At 35.5% G+C, this 22,873-nt stretch overlaps 1 protein-coding gene across 8 annotated transcripts in view; it reads right to left on the reverse strand.

The window, feature by feature from the left end:
• Positions 1-4,128: 4,128 nt before the first annotated feature.
• Positions 4,129-22,873, reverse strand: part of LOC122737954 (neurexin-3-beta) — a 747,838-nt gene continuing 729,093 nt past the window's right edge. For 4 of the 8 annotated variants that reach the window (XM_043979971.1, XM_043979970.1, XM_043979969.1 and 1 more), the window contains one exon: positions 4,129-6,963. In XM_043979971.1, the coding sequence (XP_043835906.1) occupies positions 6,662-6,963 (302 nt within the window). In that variant the 3' untranslated portion in view covers positions 4,129-6,661. Of the gene's footprint in view, positions 7,591-22,873 lie in introns of all 8 variants that reach the window. The other 4 variants (XM_043979964.1, XM_043979963.1, XM_043979966.1 and 1 more) reach the window with 2 other exon arrangements.

Below are 22,873 nucleotides of genomic sequence, written 5' to 3' on the forward strand. Positions count from 1 at the left end.
AAATACTTTGTAATACTAGTTAAAGAAAAAACAAAGAAGAAGCTTGGTGCTGAAAGACACAGTAGGAGTTTTAGTTTTGCGATCTATAAGGCAATCTTCTTACTCCGCACAATGGTGAACTAATCACTTTGAGAGTAAGATGTTGAGATTTGTCTACATATTTTAAATAAAGCAATGGAGAACCAGGAGAACATTTTACACAGTAACAGCAACATTATGTGATGAACAACGATGATAGATTTGGCTCCTCTCCACAGTGCAATGATCCAAAACAGTTTCAAAGAACTCATGATAGAAAATGTTCTCAACATCCAGAAAAAAAGAACTGTGAATTATGAATGCAGATTGAACCATACTGTTTCTACTTTTGGACAGTTTTTTTTTCCTTCTTTTTTGAGGTTTTTCCCTTGTGCTCTGATTCTTCTTTCACAAGATGACTAATGTAGAAATATGTTTAATGTGACTGTACATATACAACCTAAATCAGACTACTTTCTTTCTTGGGGAGGAGGGAGGAAAGGGAGAGTGGGGGAAAAAAAAATTGGAACTAAAAATCCAGTGAAAACAAATGTTGAAAACTATCCTTATATGTAACTGGAAAGTAATAAAATACTTAAAAAAAAATAAAGCCACAGATGTAGTATAGTGTAGTGGGAAGAAAACTAGATTGAAGTTTAAACAACTGTCTTTGGATACTACAATTTACTAGCTCTGTGAATAAAGGTAAGTCATTAAACCACTCAGGGCCTCATTTCTTTAAATGTAAATGAAGGTGAATCCTTATAATCCTTAGATAATCTCTAAAGTAGCATCCTTTGTCCTTCTGACATTCTATTATTCTGTGGGATAGAGAAGTTAGTGATAAGGGCCATGAAATTAGATGAAAAGTGTTTTAAAGGCAGGTTTTAGAAATGTAAATAATTATTTTTTATTGCCTTTTGTCTTTACCTCATAGTCATTTCCCCTTAAAGATTACCCCTCCCCTTTTCTGAACTCTTCCTTGCAACAAGGAAAAAACATTTCAACAATGTCAAATAACATGGTCACAATATTCCACAGTATATGGCTAATTGCATATCCATAAATCCCATCTTTCTCATTAGACTAGGGGATCTCCTAGAATTTTTGTGATACTATGACCCTCTAACTCAGAGGAAATAATGAGCCTTCTCCTTTCCAAGGCTAATTTATAATCTTGCTCCCAGCTCCTCCCCTGTCATTTATTCCCAGTCTCTTTTTCATCCCCAAGACTTCTCTTTCCAATAATTCCCTCACCTCAACCTAAAAGCAGGCTTATCTTTTCCCTATCCTAAATGGATTCCTTTTTCTCTCTTCCCTTCAGGCTACCTTTAAACTTCTTGGAAGAATAAATTCATCATAAGTTTTACAAGACCAAGATTATTCATTATCACTCATCAAAGTTTTGTTGTTTTTTAGTTATATCATTTATATTATTCATTCAAGAATATGCAGGGTGTCCCTAAAGTCTTAGTGAATATCAAAGCTTTTCTAACTTAAAAATACATTGAAACTACATTAAACTTAAAAGTACATTAAAACATTACATTATGACCCAAAATTCTTAGTGCAGTTTTAAGCTTTCTCAAAACCAAACTAAGAAATACTTTTGGGACACTGTATTCTTTTACAAAGGTGATGACTTTAGATCTTCAATGGAAAATGAGCCAAAATAATTTGGCTTGAAAACCTTTGCGGGGTTAAGGACTCAAATGTTTGATATGCCATTGTCTTCTCTGAACCAATGCAAAATAATAATTTTTGATTACACTAGGTGCCATAGTGTATTGAGTACTGGAATTGGAGTAAGGACTGACTTGAGGTCAAATGCTATCTTAGATTTTTCCTAAGGGTATGATCTCAGGCAAATTGCTTTTCAATTTTCTCATTCATAAAATGGGGATAACAATAATCACTAGCATTTATATATCACTTTCAGGTTTGAAAAGTACTTTATAAATATCTCATTTTTAAACTCACCACTAAACTGGGCAATAGATGTTATTATTATTCCTATTTTACAAAAGAGGAACCTGAGAAAGACAAAGGCTAAGCAACTTGCCCAGAGTCATACAGCCTAGGAACTAACTCAGAGGGAAGATTATGACCTCAGGCCTTCCTGACTTCACTGTGCCACCTGACTGCCTCTAATAATACAGAGTTATTGTGAGAATAAAATGGTATAATATTTAAAGCATTTTGTAAAGCCTAAAAATACCATGTAGTGATAGCTATTATTATTAGATTTGGCCTGATAATGACTCCCTATTTCCTAGTACAGAAAGTTTAAAGGTGTCTTCCTTGCTTTCAAGGCCTTCCATAATTGGAACCTACCCTAAATATGTAACTTCACTTTTACTGGTCCCCCACATGAATCTGCTGATCTAACTAGATTAGATACCTTCTCTTCCTCACAGAGCCTAGCACTTAGCAGGAACTCCGCAGATACCTTTTGTTTGATACATTTCATTCTGAAGAAAAGAGGCATAGTTTGAAGGTTCAAGTTGTCTGTGTAGAATAGGACAAACTTTTTGTTTGAAAGATCAACTAGTTACCCAACCTAGAACTGAAATGATTATAGATGCATATGTTTATACCACTTGAGTTAGAATTATAGAAAGTTAGAGGTAGAAGGAATCCTGGAGGATTTTTCATTTAACTACCTTTTAGCAAAAGGAATATATTTTCAGTAGTTCCATTAACACATTCATTCGAGGGTTCCAGCCAGAATAAATCTATTTTGGTTCATTATGCCTAGTAATCCCAAGGTAGCCTGGAGATTTATTAGTGTTGATTTGTTTAATGTCAAAAGCCATGCCTTGACAACAATGATTTGCTCAGGCATTTCAAAAGATATAAATAACAACAAACCATTCAATATTTTTAGTTCCATGGCTATGTAAGAAGGACAAAAGATAGACCTCTCTAAACATTATTTGGCTTCACCAATTATCATCATTCCTCTCTCTTTTCACAATAGTGTATAGTATATAATTCACTGGTGAGATCTGAAATTTTTTAGCAACCCATTGGGCAGTGCTACTGGCTACTCAATAATTTAGAAAGGTAATATCATTTAGTTCAGGTTCTAAATTACTTTGCGTGTGCAGCCACAGAGCCCTTCTTTATATAGATGCACTTAGAAGTCCATGAAAAAGTTCTTGTGACTTTAGGATGCTTGCTGAAAGTGAAGCAATTGTCTACAAAAAGAGAAAACCTCGATACAGTGAAATTTGTTTTATTCATTAGTCAACCATGACTAAAAAGTACTTCTGTATGGCTATAGTACAGAATTGGATGATGTCTACAATGAAGGTCCTATGGTGTTTTGAAATGCCCTTTGAATTATCAACGAGATATTAGTGTTATATAGTTCATGGGATCATAGATTTAGAACTGGGAAGGACCTTAGAGGTTATTTAATTCAATTCTTCATTTTTTAATTGGGGAAAATGAGACCCAGATAAATGAAATGGCTTTACCCTAGGTAACACAGGTGATGAATGGCAGAGATTGGATTTGAACTCAGATTCTAAGACTTCAAATTAATTATTTTTCTAGAAACACTGAATTAGAATTCTTTAAACCTTTCTTATCCATGTGTAGTTTAGGGATGGCCATTTCTCAAGATTCCTTAAAATAACATAGAATCATAGTGTATTAATCATGTCAGTTCCCTTAATTAACTAGAAAACCATGATTCCCAGTAACAGTTTATTGTACCTCATACCTAGAAAGGCTTTATTATTGGTTAACATTATCTGGGCATCTTCTTTCTTGATTAAAAGGCATTCTTCCTTTCCTCCCCCCACCCAATATTCCTTGAGAAGCTATTCTGGAATTTTTACTTTTCTCTTCTGTATTTATAATGAAACTCTTACTCTTCTTGTGACTACTCTATCATCTAGCTGTCTAGAATTCAATGTTTTGACTGATGGATAATTATTATTTTTCCACCATAATTAATCTGCTTTTAGTAAGTTTATGTAAGTAGCTAGTGACTGACTAAATTATTTGGCATCATGTTCGCAGGTACTTTTCATCCTTTCCCATTTCTAAGTCCTTCTTCCCCTTCCCCCATCTAATTTTTTGAAATAAAAATACATCCACTTCCAGGGCTTTGGGAAGAACATTTTATTGCTAAGCATATCCTTGAACAAAAATGCAAATATGAAATAAAGAAAAGAGGAAAAGGAAAAAGAAAAAAAGCAGTAACATCACAACAACATAAAATAAATTCCTTAAGATTTTGTCCATAAAACAGGGATATGGTAGAAGCCCACATACAGGATGCACATGTTTCCAAAAAATTGTCCAAATAGAAACTTACACAAAAAAAGAACAGAACAAAGATTGTGTTTACTCAAAAAGGAAAAAAAAATGGAAAAGAAAGCAGGAAAATCATTTCACAAGACTCCAAGACTCCAAGACTCCAAGAACAGCAATCTTTTACTGACATCAAGATATAATCAATTTCATATAGGTTGGGCCATTTAAGTTCTTTAAAACTGTGCTTTCATACATTTTTAACCTTTCTTTTAAAAATCTTAAACAAAAAGAAATCCAAAAGAATCCCCAAACATTTATATCGAAAGGATCAGATAACCAGGAACATCTCTTTCCATATGCATTATGGAAAGCTATCTTCATTTTAGAATACTTTTTTGTTGTTGTTGTTCCTGGATATTTCTTCAAAGTCAAATATTCATGCAACTTACAAACACCAGCAAGAATAGATTTCTAAATCTAGACAGCTGATTGGTTTTCATCTGTACACAAAGAAAATTTATATTTCTGATATTCCAGTCTTCATTTTGTTTTGTTATGTTTGTGTTGTTTTTCTTGCTTTTTGTATGCAATAGCCATGGCCACACAACCAATTTTATTTTTCTATACATTAAGTTACCCCCTTTCAAAAAACAAGAAATAAAAATTAAAAAGGAAACAAATAGAAACAAAAAGAACAGTAAAACCTTAAAGCAGTATGTACATAGGTGGCTATCTAAGAAATTACACAAGCAAAAAAAAATAGCAAAAGATGTAAACAGAATCTGAGATTTTTTTTTCTTTTGACACAGGTGACTGTGACAAAACTAAAACTCACACCATCTTCACATTTTTAAGGTTTACTTTTTGTTGTTTTGTTATTTTCTTTTTAAAACAACATTCTCATTCTACTTCAAGACTTTTAACAGATTTTCCTTTCCAGTCGTCCCATCAAACATACCATGATAAATATATCTGTATATATTTTTATATATATTATACTATTAAATTCCTTTGTGTGTGTCACAGCAGCTTTATTCATTCATTTATTTATTTATTTTTATAAAAGAGAGGATCAGGGGAATGGGCAAATGGAAGGACAGAGTTATTTGTAAGTGTCAAGCTACAAAATTAAAATTACATATGAAAAACATGTTGGAAAAAAAAACTATGCATTTTGTACTCTTTCATGATGTGTTTGGCTTGTGTGACCTTTTGTTATTCTGTCACAAGTTGAACTCCCATATTGTCTGTTTTGATTAACTGATTTTTAAAAAAAATTTTCTTTTCTTTTTATTTTTGCATGCATTGCAATCATTCATGGAACCAGGCTCCCTCCCCCCCACTTCCCCAGGAAAGGCTCATTTTAAATTTGTGGGTTGTTTCAGCTCCCAACAGCTGACCTTTTCCCCCTTGACCACAATTTGACTGTGCTAATGCATTTGAACAGTATTGTCGATAAAGCCAATAGCCCTGATGAAACCAGACCTAAACCCATATGTTCAAAGAGTTTGGTCTGCAAATACTGGAGTCAGATCCTAGGGTACCTGCTTTAAACCTCACATCATCACCATCTCATGTATTTGCTGCATTTCCAGCAAAGCATCTCACTGAAAACAAACAATTGATTGATTCTAGACACACCACAACCTGATATGTAGAGTGAACACCATGTATAGTTTTTGAGTTCATATATGGCAATAGTCTCTCACTTTTTTCTGAATTTTTTCTTGTCAACTCATGTCCAGTCTTAGTCTCAAAAAAATAAACAAAAAACCCAAAAGCCACGGTTTTGTTTTGTTTTGTTTTTCCCCTCAGATCTCGAAAAGTTACACACATACTGGCTGGGGCCAGATCAGTTTGCTGTTGTTGTTTTTGTTTTGTTTTGTTTTTAAATCATTTTTTTCTCCTTTTTTTTTTAAATAATAAAACTGAAAAATCATTGATACAGTCAAGGGTCACAAACATCATTAGGGACTCACTTGGAGTTATGAAACAAGTAAGCCATGAAGTCTTCTACCTTTTGTCCAAAGGTCCACAAAAGAGATGGAAACTTCAATGTCCAGCTAAGTGGTGGAGCTATCTGTCTGCTCCAGAGCGCTAAGTATGCTTTATGATACAGTAGGGCAGACTTCTCTGTCTCCAGGTCATGGCTGATACATAACAGCCATGTCTGAAAATAAATATATATTTACATATATATCTTTGTGTGTGTTGTTGGGTTTGTTTTGTTTTGTTTTTTTCCCCACCAACTGTAGCTCCCAATCTCATTATAGGTATAACAGTTCTTCTAGCTGTTAAATCTTTTTTTTAAGTATTTATATATTTATATATAAATAATTCTTTTTTTAATTGTTTTATTTTTTATTTTTCAATTTTACACATAATACTCTTTGTCCTTGTTTTTCTGTTTCTTATGACCACTCTTTGAGCTCTGCTGCTTCTCCTTGACGAGCATGCCGTTGCTCTGGGCTGAGTTGCTGATGTAGTTCCGCGTCTCATCCACCTGATAGGACCCCTCGTCCCTGTTCCTGTACTTGTACATGGCGTACAGGAGGATCAAGATGCAGAGGGCGGCAGCAGCCACAATGCCGACGACCATTCCTGTTGTACTGCTCGACTCCCGGATCACCTCTGAGGCCCCCGGAACCCGTCTGATTCCTGGCTCTGTGGGGTTTGCTGTGGGCACATTACGGAACATGGGGGAAGTAATTAGTGGGCTCTTCAGCTTTGTGCTGTCTAGCTCATAGGCAGTGGGCAACGGAAGCAACACTATATCAGGCTGGGGTTTGAGCTCACGGTTATTCATTTTGCCAGCTGGCAATTTGGGCACCATCCCAGACGAGGAGGAAGCTGTGGAGCGGATCAGCTCAGGGGACAAAGATGTGGTAGTAGTAGTCCTACCAGTTTCGGAGACTTTGTTAGGTCTAAAGTTCTTGGTTTCCCACTTGGGCGCATGTGCTTTGTAGCCACCTTCGAAGACTGAAGTGGAAAGACTCTTATCTGTTACCAAGGAGAAGGTGGTGTAAAAATCTTCATCATCAGTAGGGGGCAGGTTAGAGTCAAAGGTTTCCCCTGAGCCATACCCAGATATCACCAAGCCATCATCATCACAACCATCGCTGCCTTGGTCCGACAAGCAAGGTAACCCCGCCTCAGAGGTCATGGACAGGGAATCTTTGGTGGTCTCAATAATGGTGAGGAGGGGGCGAAAGGTAGGGGGGAGTGTAATGAAAGGTGCACGAGTAGCAATAGGAGGGGGATTTAAAGGGTCTTCTACAAGTAGAGGGATAACTAATTCACCTCCTGGGATGGAAAGAAAGACAAAAACAAAGGATTAGTACATTGTCAAACATGGTTCATCCTTACTTTCAAAGAATTTAGCCCAAAATAGGTAGCAGGCATCTATGTTATAAAGAAGTGACATAGATCCTTCCCCTGGAGTCGTTAAGCCATCCCAAGCATATTTATAGCCTCCAAACGCCTCTTGCAACCATAACCTGAAATCCACTGGGAGAGGGGGAAGAAAACCTTTGAAGATACTCTCAAACAACTACTTAGAATTCACATGTACATTTCTAAGTATGGATGAGATTGTAACATTAATTCAGTTACAATTTTATGAACATTTGCTGGCAGTCAACAGGGTTACAGATCTTAAAGATGTGATTTTTCTAAAAAGTTCCTTCAGGTGACTATATCATCCATTTAAAAATTTCTTAAAGTTTTTTGCTTCCTCTTTTTGTCTTTATTCTTTTTAATTTTTCTTTGTCTTTTTAAAGATGTTAGTAGCACCTTGTAGCTGGAGAGTGCTTTACAATTTACAAAATGTGGTCATATGTGAAATGTCATTTCAACAACATGCTACTCCTGTGAGATGAGCAGAGTGTTTTTTTTAACCCCATTTCACAGATGGAGAAAGTAAGGCTCAACATTGATGAATAAGTAACTTAGGGTCCTAGATTAGAAATGGGATGAATCTCTGAGGTTATTTTTTCAACTCATTTTACAAATGAGGAAATTGAAGCTCAGAGAATTGAACATTTCCAAAGTAATATAGTTTGCAGGTGACAGTGATAGGTTTCAATTTCAGATCCTCCGATTCCAAATTTTCACCTCTTTCCACTGCACCACATTACCTCCTGTACAAAGTCACAGCTAGTAAATGGCAGAACAGAGACTAGTCTGGAAATGATCTGAGCCTGAATCTAGTCCTTTGTCCAGTATACCATGCGCTTTTTCATTGTTGTCTGAGGCTATGTTCCCAATATAATAATGCCTAGTTATTGAAACTAGAATGGGTCTTTAGTGTATATATATATATATATATATACATATATATACATATATACACATATATATTGATTCTCCTGAGTCCTCTTGCACAAATATATTGGGAGACAGTTGAAGGCCCTGGTTTGTGTCATATGAATTTCCTCCTTGAAATTTGAGAAATCAACTGTTAAATAGCAACTCTTTCTGCATTTGCAAGATAACTACATGTTCTTCATTGCTTACATGCTTGGTCACTAATTTATTGCATTTTTCATATTGAATTAAAAAAAATACCAAGTGCTTTTCATTTGCAGTTTACTGGAAACTCAGGATTTTAGAATTTGAAAGGAGAGTAAATAACAGTTTCACTCACAATAGGAACATAATATATATGTATTAGTTGTTATTTTCCTTCTTCACTATTTTTCCCTTTTTAAGAATGAATCACATTTTTCTCTTCATAAATGTACCTCTCCACAGTACTTTTAAGCCTAACAGATAGTTATATAGCTCATAGAAACCATGAATCATTTTCTATCTTCATAAGCCATTCATTCCAGTAGAATGTAAGCTTCTTGAGGTCAGAAAGTATTTTTTTTTCCATTTTGTTTTTGTATCCCTAGCACCTACTGTGCTAGGAATTACTGCCTTAATAATTAAATTCAGAAAATTCTTCCAAAAATTAAATTTTATCACTTCATCATTTTGAATTGACTTTCTAGTTGCATTCATGCACCAGTCTTAGTTCCTAGCTGCACCCTAGGGGTAAAATCAAGGGGTAAAGTAATATTCTGTCTCACAGAAGGGGAAATTTGACTGTCATGATATAAAGCCTATTCAATTTAAATGGCAGTCCAATAGATCTATGTCAGTAGTACCCATGAAACCAGTATGGCCTTAGCTGAGGCAGACTCCAATCCATGGTTCTCATCTTCAAATTCCCTAATTCTAAGGAATGTGTAGGACTGGAAAATCCTAACTTTTTAACTCTCTCCAACTTCCAAGATCTTCTTAAGCCAATGGAACTGGTTTGGAATTGAATAGACTTTAGGGATATCAAGGAAGGGCACCCTAATACCTAGTGTCAATGCCCTTACCAAGCTGTGGGTTTTATACTTAGATTTGAATTTTTTGATGGATATTGGTTTATCCCAGCAGACTTAAGGCAGCATCATTTAGTGGAATGCATGCTAGACTTGTAATCATGAAGGACCTAGCTTACAATTAACCCTCTGAGAATCAGGAATTGTGTGATTACAAGAAGCAATTTAAACTCCTTGAGTCTCTGTTTTCTCATCTATCAAATGGGCCAGCAGTGTATATGTTTTCTCCCCTCAGTCCCTTATCTTCTCATTTGCTTTATTTAGCAGCATGTGTCCTCTTGCATAAACATACTGAGAAGTGTTTGAAGGCCTTCATGTGTGTCATGTGAATTTCTTAATGGGGACAATTGTGCTTACAGTACCTACCTACTTAACAGAGTAGTTGTGAGGGCTAAATGAGACACTGTATTAATACCTTAAAATGGCAGTACGACTTTTGATTTTTGGAAAACCCTTTTCACACTGGCTTTTATCATTAGGATCTACTTTCTGGACCTGTGGCAGGGCTGTTTTCCAGAACTTACCACAGCCTCAATGCTGGTATCTGAGTAATTTGCATAAAGCACTTCTGTGTAGAAGATGATGGGGGAAGGTTGTTGCAGGGGAAAGGAATAGAGAAAGAAGGAGAGTGCTAGGGCATTTCAATATGTTAAATTACAACCATGAGAACAAAATATTTATATGTATTTTAAACCCTGTTTCTAGATTAGGCCAAACCTTTCACTCCATTATCCCCAGAGGTATGACAAAATGGTATACTTCTATCTCTTGACGTATTCTACAGTTATGTAGTAACTATCCACACTAATCAGGAAACACCTTGAGAATCACAGGAGAACATTTTGACCCAAACTATGAACTCTGGATTCTATACCAGCAAACAGTCTTTGGAAATTATTGAGAAAAATCATCCTTGCTGATTTGCCCGAACTTCAGGCAAGCTTCACTTGGGTAGTGGTTACTCTTTACACTGAGGACATATATAATTCATGTGCCTTGTGAGTTATTTGATGCATAATTTACACACTTTTGCTACTTGTACAAATGGGATATAGAGTTTGTATCCCTAAAGGTAAACTAATCCTCTGAAAAGTAAACTATGAATGAACTTTTCTCTTCTTCCATATAGAAAGAAGGGGGTAGAAATGCCAGATTGGGAGGTTAGATGGGTGAAGAGAGAGGTGATCTTGGAAGAGGGAGGATAGGGAGAGCAAGAAGAGAGTAAGTATAATCTACTTGGAACTATATCTTAGCAATTGGTCATCAGCCATTTAAACGTTTTACTTAACAAATCTCTACTTTGCTTTCCCACCATCTTAATACAAGAGAAGATTACAGTATGTGTTGTTTTCTAGTCCTTACTTGGTTATTAGTTTTTTTTTTAATGTAATTATAAAATATATTCCTATGGAAAATTTGTGGGTCTCAGTGGTATTAAAAAGTACACAAGAAGCATTTGTTGAGAAATTTTGTAGTTTCAGTAAGAAAAATAATTTGAATATGCAAGTCAAACTAATCAGTCTGTTTAGTAGTGAATGCAAATTCCAGAGACGTGTGTGTGTGTGTGTGTGTGTGTTCAGTGGGTTACTAATGTCCTTTTAAGTGAGATTAAGATTAAAGTAGCATTAAGATTAGAGAGTAGTATTCATCTGCTATTTTAGTCTGCCATCTGTGATACCCAACTGGAATTGTAAGTTTGGGTATTTTTTTTCTATTAGCCCATACAATGCTCCTGAAATGTCTTTTAAATTTATATCTATAATCCTGACACAAGCTTGCCTCCCCTCCTTTAACCTACATATACACTTACACACTTGCACTGTAATTTACCACTTCCTTCCCATAGCCTACATAGTCTACAAGCACCACAGTGCTAGCTTCTGCATACATTTTCACTGTGAGAAAGGGTAACTAATTTTTAGATGAAAAGAATTAAAGTAAAAGGGAAAGTCAATTTAAAACAACGCTAAATTGAAGATTTGTTTTGTGCCCTAGACTAGTGATAAATCGTCTCACTAAATGCAAAGTGCCATTTAGTTTTTAAACAAATAGATGCCATCAATTGCCTTCCAATTTTGGTTGCAATTTTGTTCATCCATAGTAACCCTAATAAAGATTAAAATTATACCTCCATGTGCAAGACTTAAGACTTTACTAGTTTTTAATTTAGGAAATGAATTAATTAAGTAGTATAATGTAAGCTCCTTGACTACAAGGACTATTTTTTTTTGTCTTTTGTATCTTCAAAGCTTCATTAATAGTCTATACTTTAAAAAAAATCCATTGAATTAAGTCAAATAAAGATGTTCATATTTCTTTTACATTGCAATTTTAATCTTAGAGGAAAAAAGATTTAAAGGGAATCAAGTTAAGGGTTTTGGTGGTTTTTTGAAATGGAAATTGAGGCAGAAGTTTTACTTCTATCATGTTTAGAGATATAACATGCTCTGTCATATTTGGCATTAAGTGGGACATGGTTATACATATAATATGTTTGATAGCATTTAATTCCCATTTGACGAGAATGATAAATATTCAAAGTTGCCTAAGTCACTGAATTATCAGGGGCCTTTTTTCCTGTTCCTGCCTCTAATAATAGTTTCTTAGTTCCTTGTTGAAGATATACAAGAAGCACATCTTTATATATTCCCCCCATTCTTATCCATTGTCACTATTTTCCAATTAAAGTTGGGGGCAGGTGATTATATATATATATAATTTTTTTTTTTACATATGGCTCCAGGAATCAATGAACTAGTTAGGTTTGTGAAAGATATGAAACAAATAGTTAAAAAAAAAACAACTAAATGATCATAGGCACCATGATACAAGTCTATAATCCATCAAAATGCTAATCTCTTACAGCATCCCAGGATTTCTCTTGTGCCTCTAACAAGAACTATATGTATTTCTTAAAGTTAGCATTTTAAATCTGGCATATATACTTTTTTGTCAGGTTTGTGTTTTCTTTAAATTGGAGGGATCACTAGGGATATAAAAGGTCTATTTTAGCCTTGAAGGCTGCCCTGATTTTTGCTTTATGAGTATATTTATAGATATATAATTCATGCCTCTAGGGCTGATATCCAGTAAAGGGCTCTCTGCCATTGGAAAAAAATAGTTGTTAAAATTTTAATAGAACTCTTTGGAATTTTTAGAATTCTGTCAGAGATCAGGAATGTAGAGGACCATCCACCCAAAAAAGGGCACCATTTTTTTCTTGTTGCCTTGAATTTCTTGTTTTACTGAAGTTATCATAGTTGAAGAGGTCACTACAAATCCAAATAGTTGGAATGAAATGAATAACCAGTACATGTTTATTTTGAGCCATCCCACTGACACTCAAAAAAAAAGTTTCTTAAAAGGTAATCAGGGGGGGCAGCTAGATGGCGCAGTGGATAAAGCATCGGCCTTGGATTCAGGAGTACCTGAGTTCAAATCCAGCCTCAGACACTTGACACTTACTAGCTGTGTGACCCTGGGCAAGTCACTTAACCCCCATTGCCCCACAAAAAAAAAAAAGGTAATCAGTTTGAAAATTCTGATGGAGAGAGTTGTTCTCTTCCCTCTACCATTTTTGTGGCTCAGTTACTTTCTAAAATACCAGGGCTGTTTTACTGAACTGCATGCACTCACATTTGACATTTTCAATTGATCTCATTCATATGTTCCCAATTGGAACAAATCTCTCTTCTGGTTGAAAATTTCTTTTCTAGGAGGGAAATATCCTTTCCCTCACTGAATTGGGGGCACAAAAATAACCCAAAAAGATTTTAAGAATATCAATAAATGTGGTATAGAGAATTAGTTGATTGAGCACAGGATTTAGAATTAGGAAGACCTGCATTCAAATTATGTCTCTGGCAATTACTAGCTATGTGACACTGTGCAAATAATTTACTCACTCTAGGTTCTGTAAACTTATCAGTAAAATGAAGGCATTGGATTCCCTTCCAATCTAAAATCTATGATCCTATAACTTCAACTTCAAATTTATCCTTTGTGAAGTAGAGGGATATCTGTGTTACACATAATTACTTGGAAACCTCTAATGAACCATTATTTGCTCAGCTCAAGCTCATTAAAAGTGGCCAAAGAGAATCAGAGTAAATGAGAAGACAGGAGATACTAAAAAAGAGAATGAAGGTCAGTGTCTCAGAGTTGATAACTTCTTTCTCAATGTACCTAAAATGACTGCACAGGAAAATAGGTTAGGTGAATGGGGCAGGTGAGGCAGTAAGAGTTAGCTGTTGTATTTGTATTTCCCTCCTAAGCAAAAGTTGACTATAAAAAGCTACAGTTGTGATTTCTCATGCTAACTCCCAGAATGGAGTTTGGAACAAATGGCTTATTTGAATGATAATTATGTCACACCACATAATATTTTAGGAAATAGTATATTGTGCAGTATTTAATGAGATTATTCCTTTTTTGTGACTCAAAAATACTTAAAATTTTCGCTGTCTCTATGCCATCACACCTCAACTTTATTAATATGAGGTGGTAACAAAATAATAAATCTCTTCTGTTGTGACTTTTCTAAAAGTATTGAAGAGGCATAGTCAAATAACTTAAAGTAGATAACTCCAGTTTTATAGCAAAAATAGATTTTTTTTCTCTTTTGGAAATGTTGAAGTAATCTTCCTTAAATATAAAGAAAGCTGTGGTTGGAATTCAAAACACTAAAAAGGGGGATTAGAAAAGTAAAAAAGTATCATTTAAGAAGCTTTTCCTGAAAAATACACAATACTTTGTGGCAAACAAGAGAATCAGAGGGCGAAAGAACAACCTCATGCTACCTAGTTCAAAAGTTAAAGCTGATCTTTTGCCTGTATGGAACATTCCATTTTATGGTACTGTCTGTTAAGATAGTTTAGATTAAAAAATATATTTTTAAAGTTAGCCAAAATGTATACATATATTTTTTTAAATCAAGGAAAATTAACTGTGATATCTACATAATTTTTGCTTTCTCTTAGATTAACAGGCAGTAAGACAGGACAAATAGTGTAGTCAACCTAACGGGATGAAAATTTAAACTCATCACCAAAAAGGGGTACTTGAAATATTTTTTCACTTGAAACTTCTGACATATTGTTATTTGGATAAAAATGCTAACATTCCTGATGATCCTTCATGATGGAATCAGGGTTTTTCTCAAGAATTTTCTCAATTCTTGAGAGAAATAATTAATGAAACATTCTTTTCATCCATTAGGTCCACATGAGACCCTATTCTTTGCAGTTGTTCATGTCACAGATTGATTTTGCAGTTAGGTAGGAGTGGCAAATTGGTGAAAGTAGTACTGTAAACATGGGAACCTGAATTCAACCATAGTCACTTGAGAGTATCTTTATGACCACTGCTTAGGAAAGGCAGTAAAGGAATGATTTCCCTGAAAGTGCTTCAAAAGAAATTAAATAGGCACATGATAGATAAGATAGAGAAATGGTTTCATTGACTGATAACTATTGGAGGCAATTTTACTCATTTTCCTCCACAGGCAGCCATAGATATCAACATCCCACTAAGAAGTCTAACCATGTTTTGGAGGCTCAGAAATTGGTGGGAGAATAATAAAAGAGACTGGGAGGCTGAATCTTTAATGAAGAGAAAGAATCCCACCCACTCTGACCGAGAGCAAAATTAACATTTATTATAAGAAGCAATTCAGCACAAAACATAAGAGCAAACATTAAAATAAAATAGACTCAAGTCAAGGAAATAACATAATTTTAAAATAACATAAAAGAAAATAACTGTTAGATCCAACAAAGCAAATAACACCAATAATAAAGTCATTCAGTTTACCAGGTGGGAAAGGGATGAAAGTAAAATTGAAATAAATTTTGCTTTGGGGAAAAAACAAACTGAAAAAAATTCATTTCAAAATATACAAAAATAATTGTTAAAAAAAATCAGAGAAGTAGCATACCACATTAATTCATAGTCAACTTACATCAACAAATTGCCCGCATGTTTTTTGGCATGAAAGAAAAATTTACAAAAGAAAGTTGTGTAAGAATGTTCTTGGACAAGTAGAATTGCCACATTCTTGTAACTTGCTTTTTTGTTGTCATTTCTTAAAAACTTTTTAGCAAAACGTTTAGTTTTTGAAATATAATCATTATTTACGACAGAGGATGATACAGGGAGGCAACAACACATACATCCACACCACATAACATGAAAAGAAAAAAAAATCTGCACTTGAAACAAATTTTTACTTTGGGGTTTTGTTTTTTTGGTGTCAATTTTTGCATTTAAGATATTTCAGATTGCAATGATTAAAAAAAAAAGTCCTGTACATTTAAATTTATAATTTGCATTTGTTTTGAAGAAAAAAAATCTTTAAAGTTTTGGAATGAATTTTTGCATTTTAATTGCTTAGATATATCTTTTTTAAACATTTTCTTTTTGTAACATAAGTTTTAGATTTTTATTCATTTGTTTAAGGATGGATGACAGCACATCAATTTTAACAATGCTAAAGAAAGGAGGAGGGGTTATGGGAAGAAAAGATGCCTAAAGGGGAGGGTTGTATCTATGAGTGTACTACACAGGAGATGAAGATGATAGGAGTAAATGTGTAAGTGAGTCGCCATGTCCATGTAAGGGCGGTACGAAGTGATCTAGCTGCATTAGAGCTTCTGGCTGTAAGGAAGGGATGGGCAATATACAAAAACAAATGAGCCTATACATGCCCATCACCAAAAAGAAAGAACAGAACTCTAACATTGACAGTCTCACAAACCCTAAGCTGCAACTTCTTCAACATGCAAGTTACCCCCAAAAATCATTACAGTTTCATTAAAAATTCTCAAATGATAAAAACACTTCAACTTTTTTTCCTACTAAAAAGAGCAGCAAAAATACATAAAATAATAATACTAATAATTATGATCAAAAGGTTAAAAACAAAAACAAGAAAACTAATCTTAGGCATTCATATTAGAACAACTTCACCGGCAGCCACACAGAACTCCTCCATCTTGAGATCTTGAGGATGGAGAGCTTTTAGTAATGACCAAATGAGGACAAATTTGAACTAGACAAAACCTCAAGTCCTGCATCTCTGGTTGCTTCAGTTGAGAAGCTACCAGTCTAGCTCAGCATATAGATACATTCAATGTTTCCCCTCCCTCCTCAGCACTATGCCATTTTCAAAAGTCAAGAAGGATCATTCTATTCAGACAAATAGGGATGTGAGGATACTGCAGCTGAAGTTGTTCCACGTTTAAAGAGGGAGTGGGGGAAAATTGCAGAAAACAATTCATAACTTTTTTGTTGTCGTTCTCAGATTTTGGACAAAACCAAATCTAAAGATAGATATCTAACAATTGAAAAGAAATACATTGATATATATAGATAGATATAATAATAATAATAATACAAAAAGCACTTGATTCCCAAACAAGAAGGGAGAAAAGAATGATTTTTTTAAAGAAAAAAAATATTCCACACACTTTCAGAGATGAACAACCAGATGCATACGGTGAAGAGGAACAGACAGATCAGTCAAGGGACACTTTCATCTCTTTTGTTTTTCTGGCTCATTGATTCCCCTTTGTTGTTGTTATTTTGGGTATTACCAAAATAAAAAATGAATATTGCCTTTTCTTTAAAAAAATGTTTTTGGATTTACTTAAAAAAACAAAACAAAAACAAAACAAAACAAAAAAAAAAGACGTGCTGTCTGGATGTACGTCATAAATAGACATAGATAAGAGGAGAAATTGGCTAAGACTGACAGATGGGTTATAGTCTAGTTGCCTTTAACTGTAGGATGTTAATCAATGTAATACATGCTAAAAGTAAGTTGCATTTAGGGAAAGTAGAAAAACAGAACAACAAGCTTGGGCTAAGGGGAGGTTAGCAAAGACAAGAACAGTTTGGAGGTGGGAGGGCAGTAGGTAATATACCACTTCATGCCTGTCCAGTAGGGGCAAAGATCATTCCAAGAGTTATGTGTTGACTAGGGGAAGAAATAACAGGGGATATGGAGGTAAAAGATTTAAGAAAGAGAAAGGGGTATATATTAGGAACCACATCCATATTTATTCTCTGCCCAGCAGTCAGATACTAAATGAATTACACAGAGAGATTATAACTTAATGGTGGTTTCAATTTATTCTATAAGTCTTTGGTCATACTGGAAACCAAAGACTTAAACAAGAGGACTGTGTGAGTACAAGTCTTATAAAGGCATAGCATATTCATTTTCAGTGCTTGGATCTAAGGTACTTTCAGCCCAATAAATTCAAAGTCAATGTCCATAAAATTAGCATGTCTTCCAAGAAAAACAAAACAAAGCATCAAACGCCACCCACTTAGGTTGTTAGAAACACTTTGGAAAAAGTGTCCCAGCTTGCTAGAGACCTTTGTGGGAAGGGAAGATCCAACAGGATGGGGGCAGCCGGGACAGGAAGGGATAGGAAGCAAATTTTGCCTCTATGCACAATTCACATTAAGAAAATTTGAAGGGAGAAGGAATTGTTGGGAATGGCTTATGCCTCTACTGGAAGAGTCTATACTATGGACCTCTATACTATGTCTCTTCTAAGAATATACTGAGGGTAATTGGTTTAACCAAGGACTGGGAAACCTGGGTAGGCAAACCACAAAGGCAAGACACTCGAGGGGATCTGATTCTGAGAGCCAATTCAACCAGCTCCTCAGGACAATTTGAGGTGACTGACAGAAAGAACAAATTGGGTAGATCATTCAGAACTACAGTCCCTTCTGAGATTTTCCCCTCCTATTAAATTTATCTTTATATCTTGAAACAGTTGTGTCCCCATGGGTCAGTCCATACCAAGATTTTAGTCTCTGGTTTAACAATGCTAATCACTATTTTGGAAATTCCACAAAGGGCAGTTTTTGTTAAAAGAAAAAATAAACATAATATCCTTGTTGCTTAGAGATATTCTTATTGCTTCTTTTTCATGTTTAGATGTTTTATAATGAATGATATATATTTTTCTAATTGCTCTAAAACTCTAAATGTTTCTGCACAGTGTTTCACAAATACATTCTGTAGCATTTTTTTTTCCAATACATAAATTGAAGGCCTTTGGTTTTGATCACTTCACAATTAGCGTCCAGAAGAACTGGGAGAAGTATCAAACATGATGAGTCAGATCCCTTCAGTATTATAGCTGTACCCAGAGATCTGCTTGCTTGGAAGTTCTACCAACTATTTGAAGTCATGGAGGTTTCAATATAGTAACTTATTTATTTTAAAAGTGCCAAATTTGCAACCAAGACACAATTTACATTCAAGGAAACTTTGAGTCATTGAGTTTTCATCATCACACTGATACTTTTAAGGAAAATTTTAAGGAAAATATTATGATTTTTGTACTCAGAGAAGCAGAGCCCAATAACACCCACCTAGAGTACTTGAACAGAAACACAGTATGAATTTACTGCCTATATGTTCCTATGCTTAGTGGGCCACCAACCCATAAACACAAGATCCTTTTGATTTCTGGCTTAGTTTACCACAATTCTAACTTATAGTAGTATCTAACTGATCCATCTTGATTTCCCAGGATCAGTTTCTCAGAGCTGAGAGAAATTCTTTGGGTATGATGGTTCATTACCATTACAATTCTTTCAAGCTACTTCTACATAGGATGATGAGAGTGAAATTGAAATAAAATTAACTAATATACATACATAGATGAAGATGATTATGAACTAATCCCCAAAGCTTTCCACAAAACCAATGCATTATAATATATCATGTTGTGAAAATGGATTCCTTGATTTGCTTGAGTTCTCCAATTGTCCAGGTAATAAAAAAACAAACAAACAAAAAAACAAACACACACACACACACACACACACACACAAACTGTGTGAGTACTGGCTACATTGTTTAGCACACCAACAGTCTTTTGCAGTGACCAGAGTAAACCTAACTTGAAAATTAGCAACTCTATTAAGCCCATACCAGCATTGAAGCAGGTCCTCAACTATTTGGTGGTGGTGCTTTATGGACCTTCAAAGACTTACCTGACTTCAAGTTATGAGACTATGAACATATTCCATTTATGGTCTTATTGTCTTCAGCTGTCCTCTAACTTTGCTTATGGGACTGAGAATTATCCTGTTTTTGAGACATCTCCTTATCAAAACATCTCCTAATCAAGCCTTGAACTGAATTGCTTATCACCAAGGATGGGTTCTGATTTGTGTATCAAAAGCCACATCCTAGACCCTGGGAATTCCTCACCCTCCCTCCCCTTGGGAGTGGAACCCACTGACTCATTCCTTTCCAAGCCCACCTTTCTCTCCAAAGTTTCTTAATTGCTTTTGTTTAAACCTACACAATCTATTAGCTGGTGTCCTATTCAACAAAGACTGGAGAGTACCCATGCAGCATGTTATTTTTTTTCTTTTCTTTCTTGCTTAATAAAAACCTTTCTTTAATATTATGGGCATTGTTTTTCTCTTGGGTTTCCTTCCCTTTTAGAAAGAATGGGATTTAAATCTCATGAAGTGGCCTTCCTGTTCTCCAGTCTTCCCCTCTCAGGAAAAAGAGATCTAAATTCCATGAAGAGGGCATTTGCCTCCTTTTACAATGGCAACTCAAGAGTTCGGAGAGGAAAAAGAAAAAAGCCTATTAACCAACGAGACTTCCTTTTCTACTGTTATTCCAGTATTTCAAACATTATGGCCTGATCTTACCAGTTAGTATGTCTTGTTAGGGCTTTTGCATGGTATAAGAGAGACAAAAGCTTGGACCATCGCAAAGGCAGTAAAGAAAATATGTATGCTACAGTGGAAGTGTTTAAATTCCAAAGGCCTCAATTTATAAAATAAAGGTGCAGAAGAGGGGGAGAGAAGACAGATTTCACATTACTGCTACACAGAAAGCATTTTATAAAGCTTAATTTATTAACTGTTAGTGCTGCTAACTACTACTGTTGTGTTTATTGGGGTTTTTTTTTTTGGGGGGGGCGGCTTTTGTTTGTTTGTTTTAGTTTTTGTTTTTTTAGTGAGGCAATTGGGGTTAAGTGAATTGCCCAGGGTCACACAGCTAGTAAGTGTCTGAGGTCGGATTTGAAGTCAGGTACTCCTGAATCCAGGGCTGGTGCTCTATCCACTGCTACCTAGTTGCCTCTGTTGTATTTATTGTTAACCTCAATGTTAAATAAATGAATTGCAATCAGAATTATAAAGGAAATGTGCTTCTTAATCTAACAAGAATGCTTAATTACTAATTTCCTGAATACTTGTTCCCATACACAATGGACATTATCCATTGTTCAATGAATGCAGCTGATTTAGAGCTTGGCCAAGGCTCATAGCTTTTATCACCTGTTATGAGAGTAGTATTTCAGTAAAAACAAAATAAATGACATAGATCCCTTAGTTATGTTATGGGCCCAGAGCACCCCAGAAGTTCTTTGGGGCACATCAAGGAACCTTTTCCTTGAGAATCTAAACCAAAGGACAGATACACCTAAAGAGATAAGTGGAACCAGATCAGACTAAGCTAGCTTTGGGACCTCCACCCGTCATTCTTGTCTCCCTCAACCCTGGGGAGATAAGATTAGGTGTGGCTGCTGCCTTTGTGTCCTGAGGGGATGGCTTGAGAGATCTGCAGCCACCCCTCACCCAACTCCTCCAGCCACCACCAGTGGGGGATGGTTCTTCCTCACTAAGGGAACTTTCCACAGTCAGATGGTCACCTCCATCAGTCCTCTATAAAAGTATCTGCCAGTCTCCTGCTGGAGGATATTGCTATCTCAGAGCTGAGCTCTGTGCCATGCCTTTCTCCCCATGAGAAGTCCAAGGATTTCTCTCATGGTTTCCTTTCCATTCCCTTCCTTTCCCCCTAAATAAACTACTATCTTATTCTAATTGCTTTTCTGTGCAAGAGGGTGTAATTCTTTAAAGAGGAATTCCTACGGACCCCAAATCCCTAACCCCTATCCCTTTCCCAAACCCCCCATCCTATTTTCCCCATGATAGTTCTTTCAGGTCAGAGGTAAAGGATTTTAAGGCTTTAGGTTTTTTAGTTAGCCCCAAAGATATATTTTGCTATACAAAGACAAAGAGTGTGTGGATGAAGAAAGAATTGGCTATAAAAGCAGAAAGCTCTGGATTCCAATCCTGCCTCTGACATAATACTGGCTGTGTGTCCATGGGCAAGTTACCTACCCCATGTCTCAGTGTTCTGGCAACTCTAGTGGAGCTGGATCACATTGGTAGAATGAGCTTTCTCACCTAGAACTTCCCTAAGCCAATGAAATAAGAAGTCCCTTCACTATCCTAAAGAGATAGGTATAGATGAAGATATATGTCAAGGAGATGCTGATTGAACATGATAGAAAGCAAAGTAATACTGTTGAGAGAAGTCTATGAAATTTTGCCACGAAACATTATAAAGACACTTTTCTGTGCCTGATGGAAGACAAAATATCTCACTGAATTAACTGGAAATCACTTTTCTAGAAACTAGGAGAAGGTGGAATATACAGTATGATGGAAAAGTAATGGAGATAGGTGTGCTAGATTTTAAACACCACTCTTCAATTAATAAAAATTTGACCATGGACTGATGATATAACTTCTCTATCTCTCTGAATCTTCCTGATCTACAAAGTAAGGGGGTTAGAATAGAAAATTTTAAGGTCCACAGACTTAGGCTAAATTCCTTATTTTAAAAATAATGTAATTGAGACCAAGGCTAAGGGTCTTGCAAAATATTATATACTAGGAAAGAGAGGTGGTATCCTTTGAGCCCAAATCCAGAGCACTTTCTACAGCATTATACCAAGTCCTAAAATTCTATATTTCTTTGACTTCCTCGTTAATTAATTCTTAGAAATTAACATGTAACTTCTCTGTGTATATGCATGTGTGTATGTACTCATTAATTCATAAGAACTTATTATTCAGGGGCAGTTAGATGGTGCAGTGGATAGAGCACCGGCCCTGGAGTCAGGAGTACCTGAGTTCCAATCCGGCCTCAGACACTTAACACTTACTAGCTGTGTGACCCTGGGCAAGTCACTTAACCCCAATTGCCTCCCTAAAAAAAAAAAAAAAGAACTTATTATTCACCCGAATTTCATCCACTTGCAGATGGCCAGACCCAGCTGCACATGGCTAAATCAGCCTTGCCAAAATAAAGAGTCATTTAGGGTCATTCAAAGTTATTAGGTTGTCTATTAACTCTGATTTAAAATTTAACA

The sequence above is a fragment of the Dromiciops gliroides genome, chromosome 2, assembly GCF_019393635.1.
Source record: "Dromiciops gliroides isolate mDroGli1 chromosome 2, mDroGli1.pri, whole genome shotgun sequence".
Taxonomy (NCBI): Eukaryota; Metazoa; Chordata; class Mammalia; order Microbiotheria; family Microbiotheriidae; genus Dromiciops; species Dromiciops gliroides.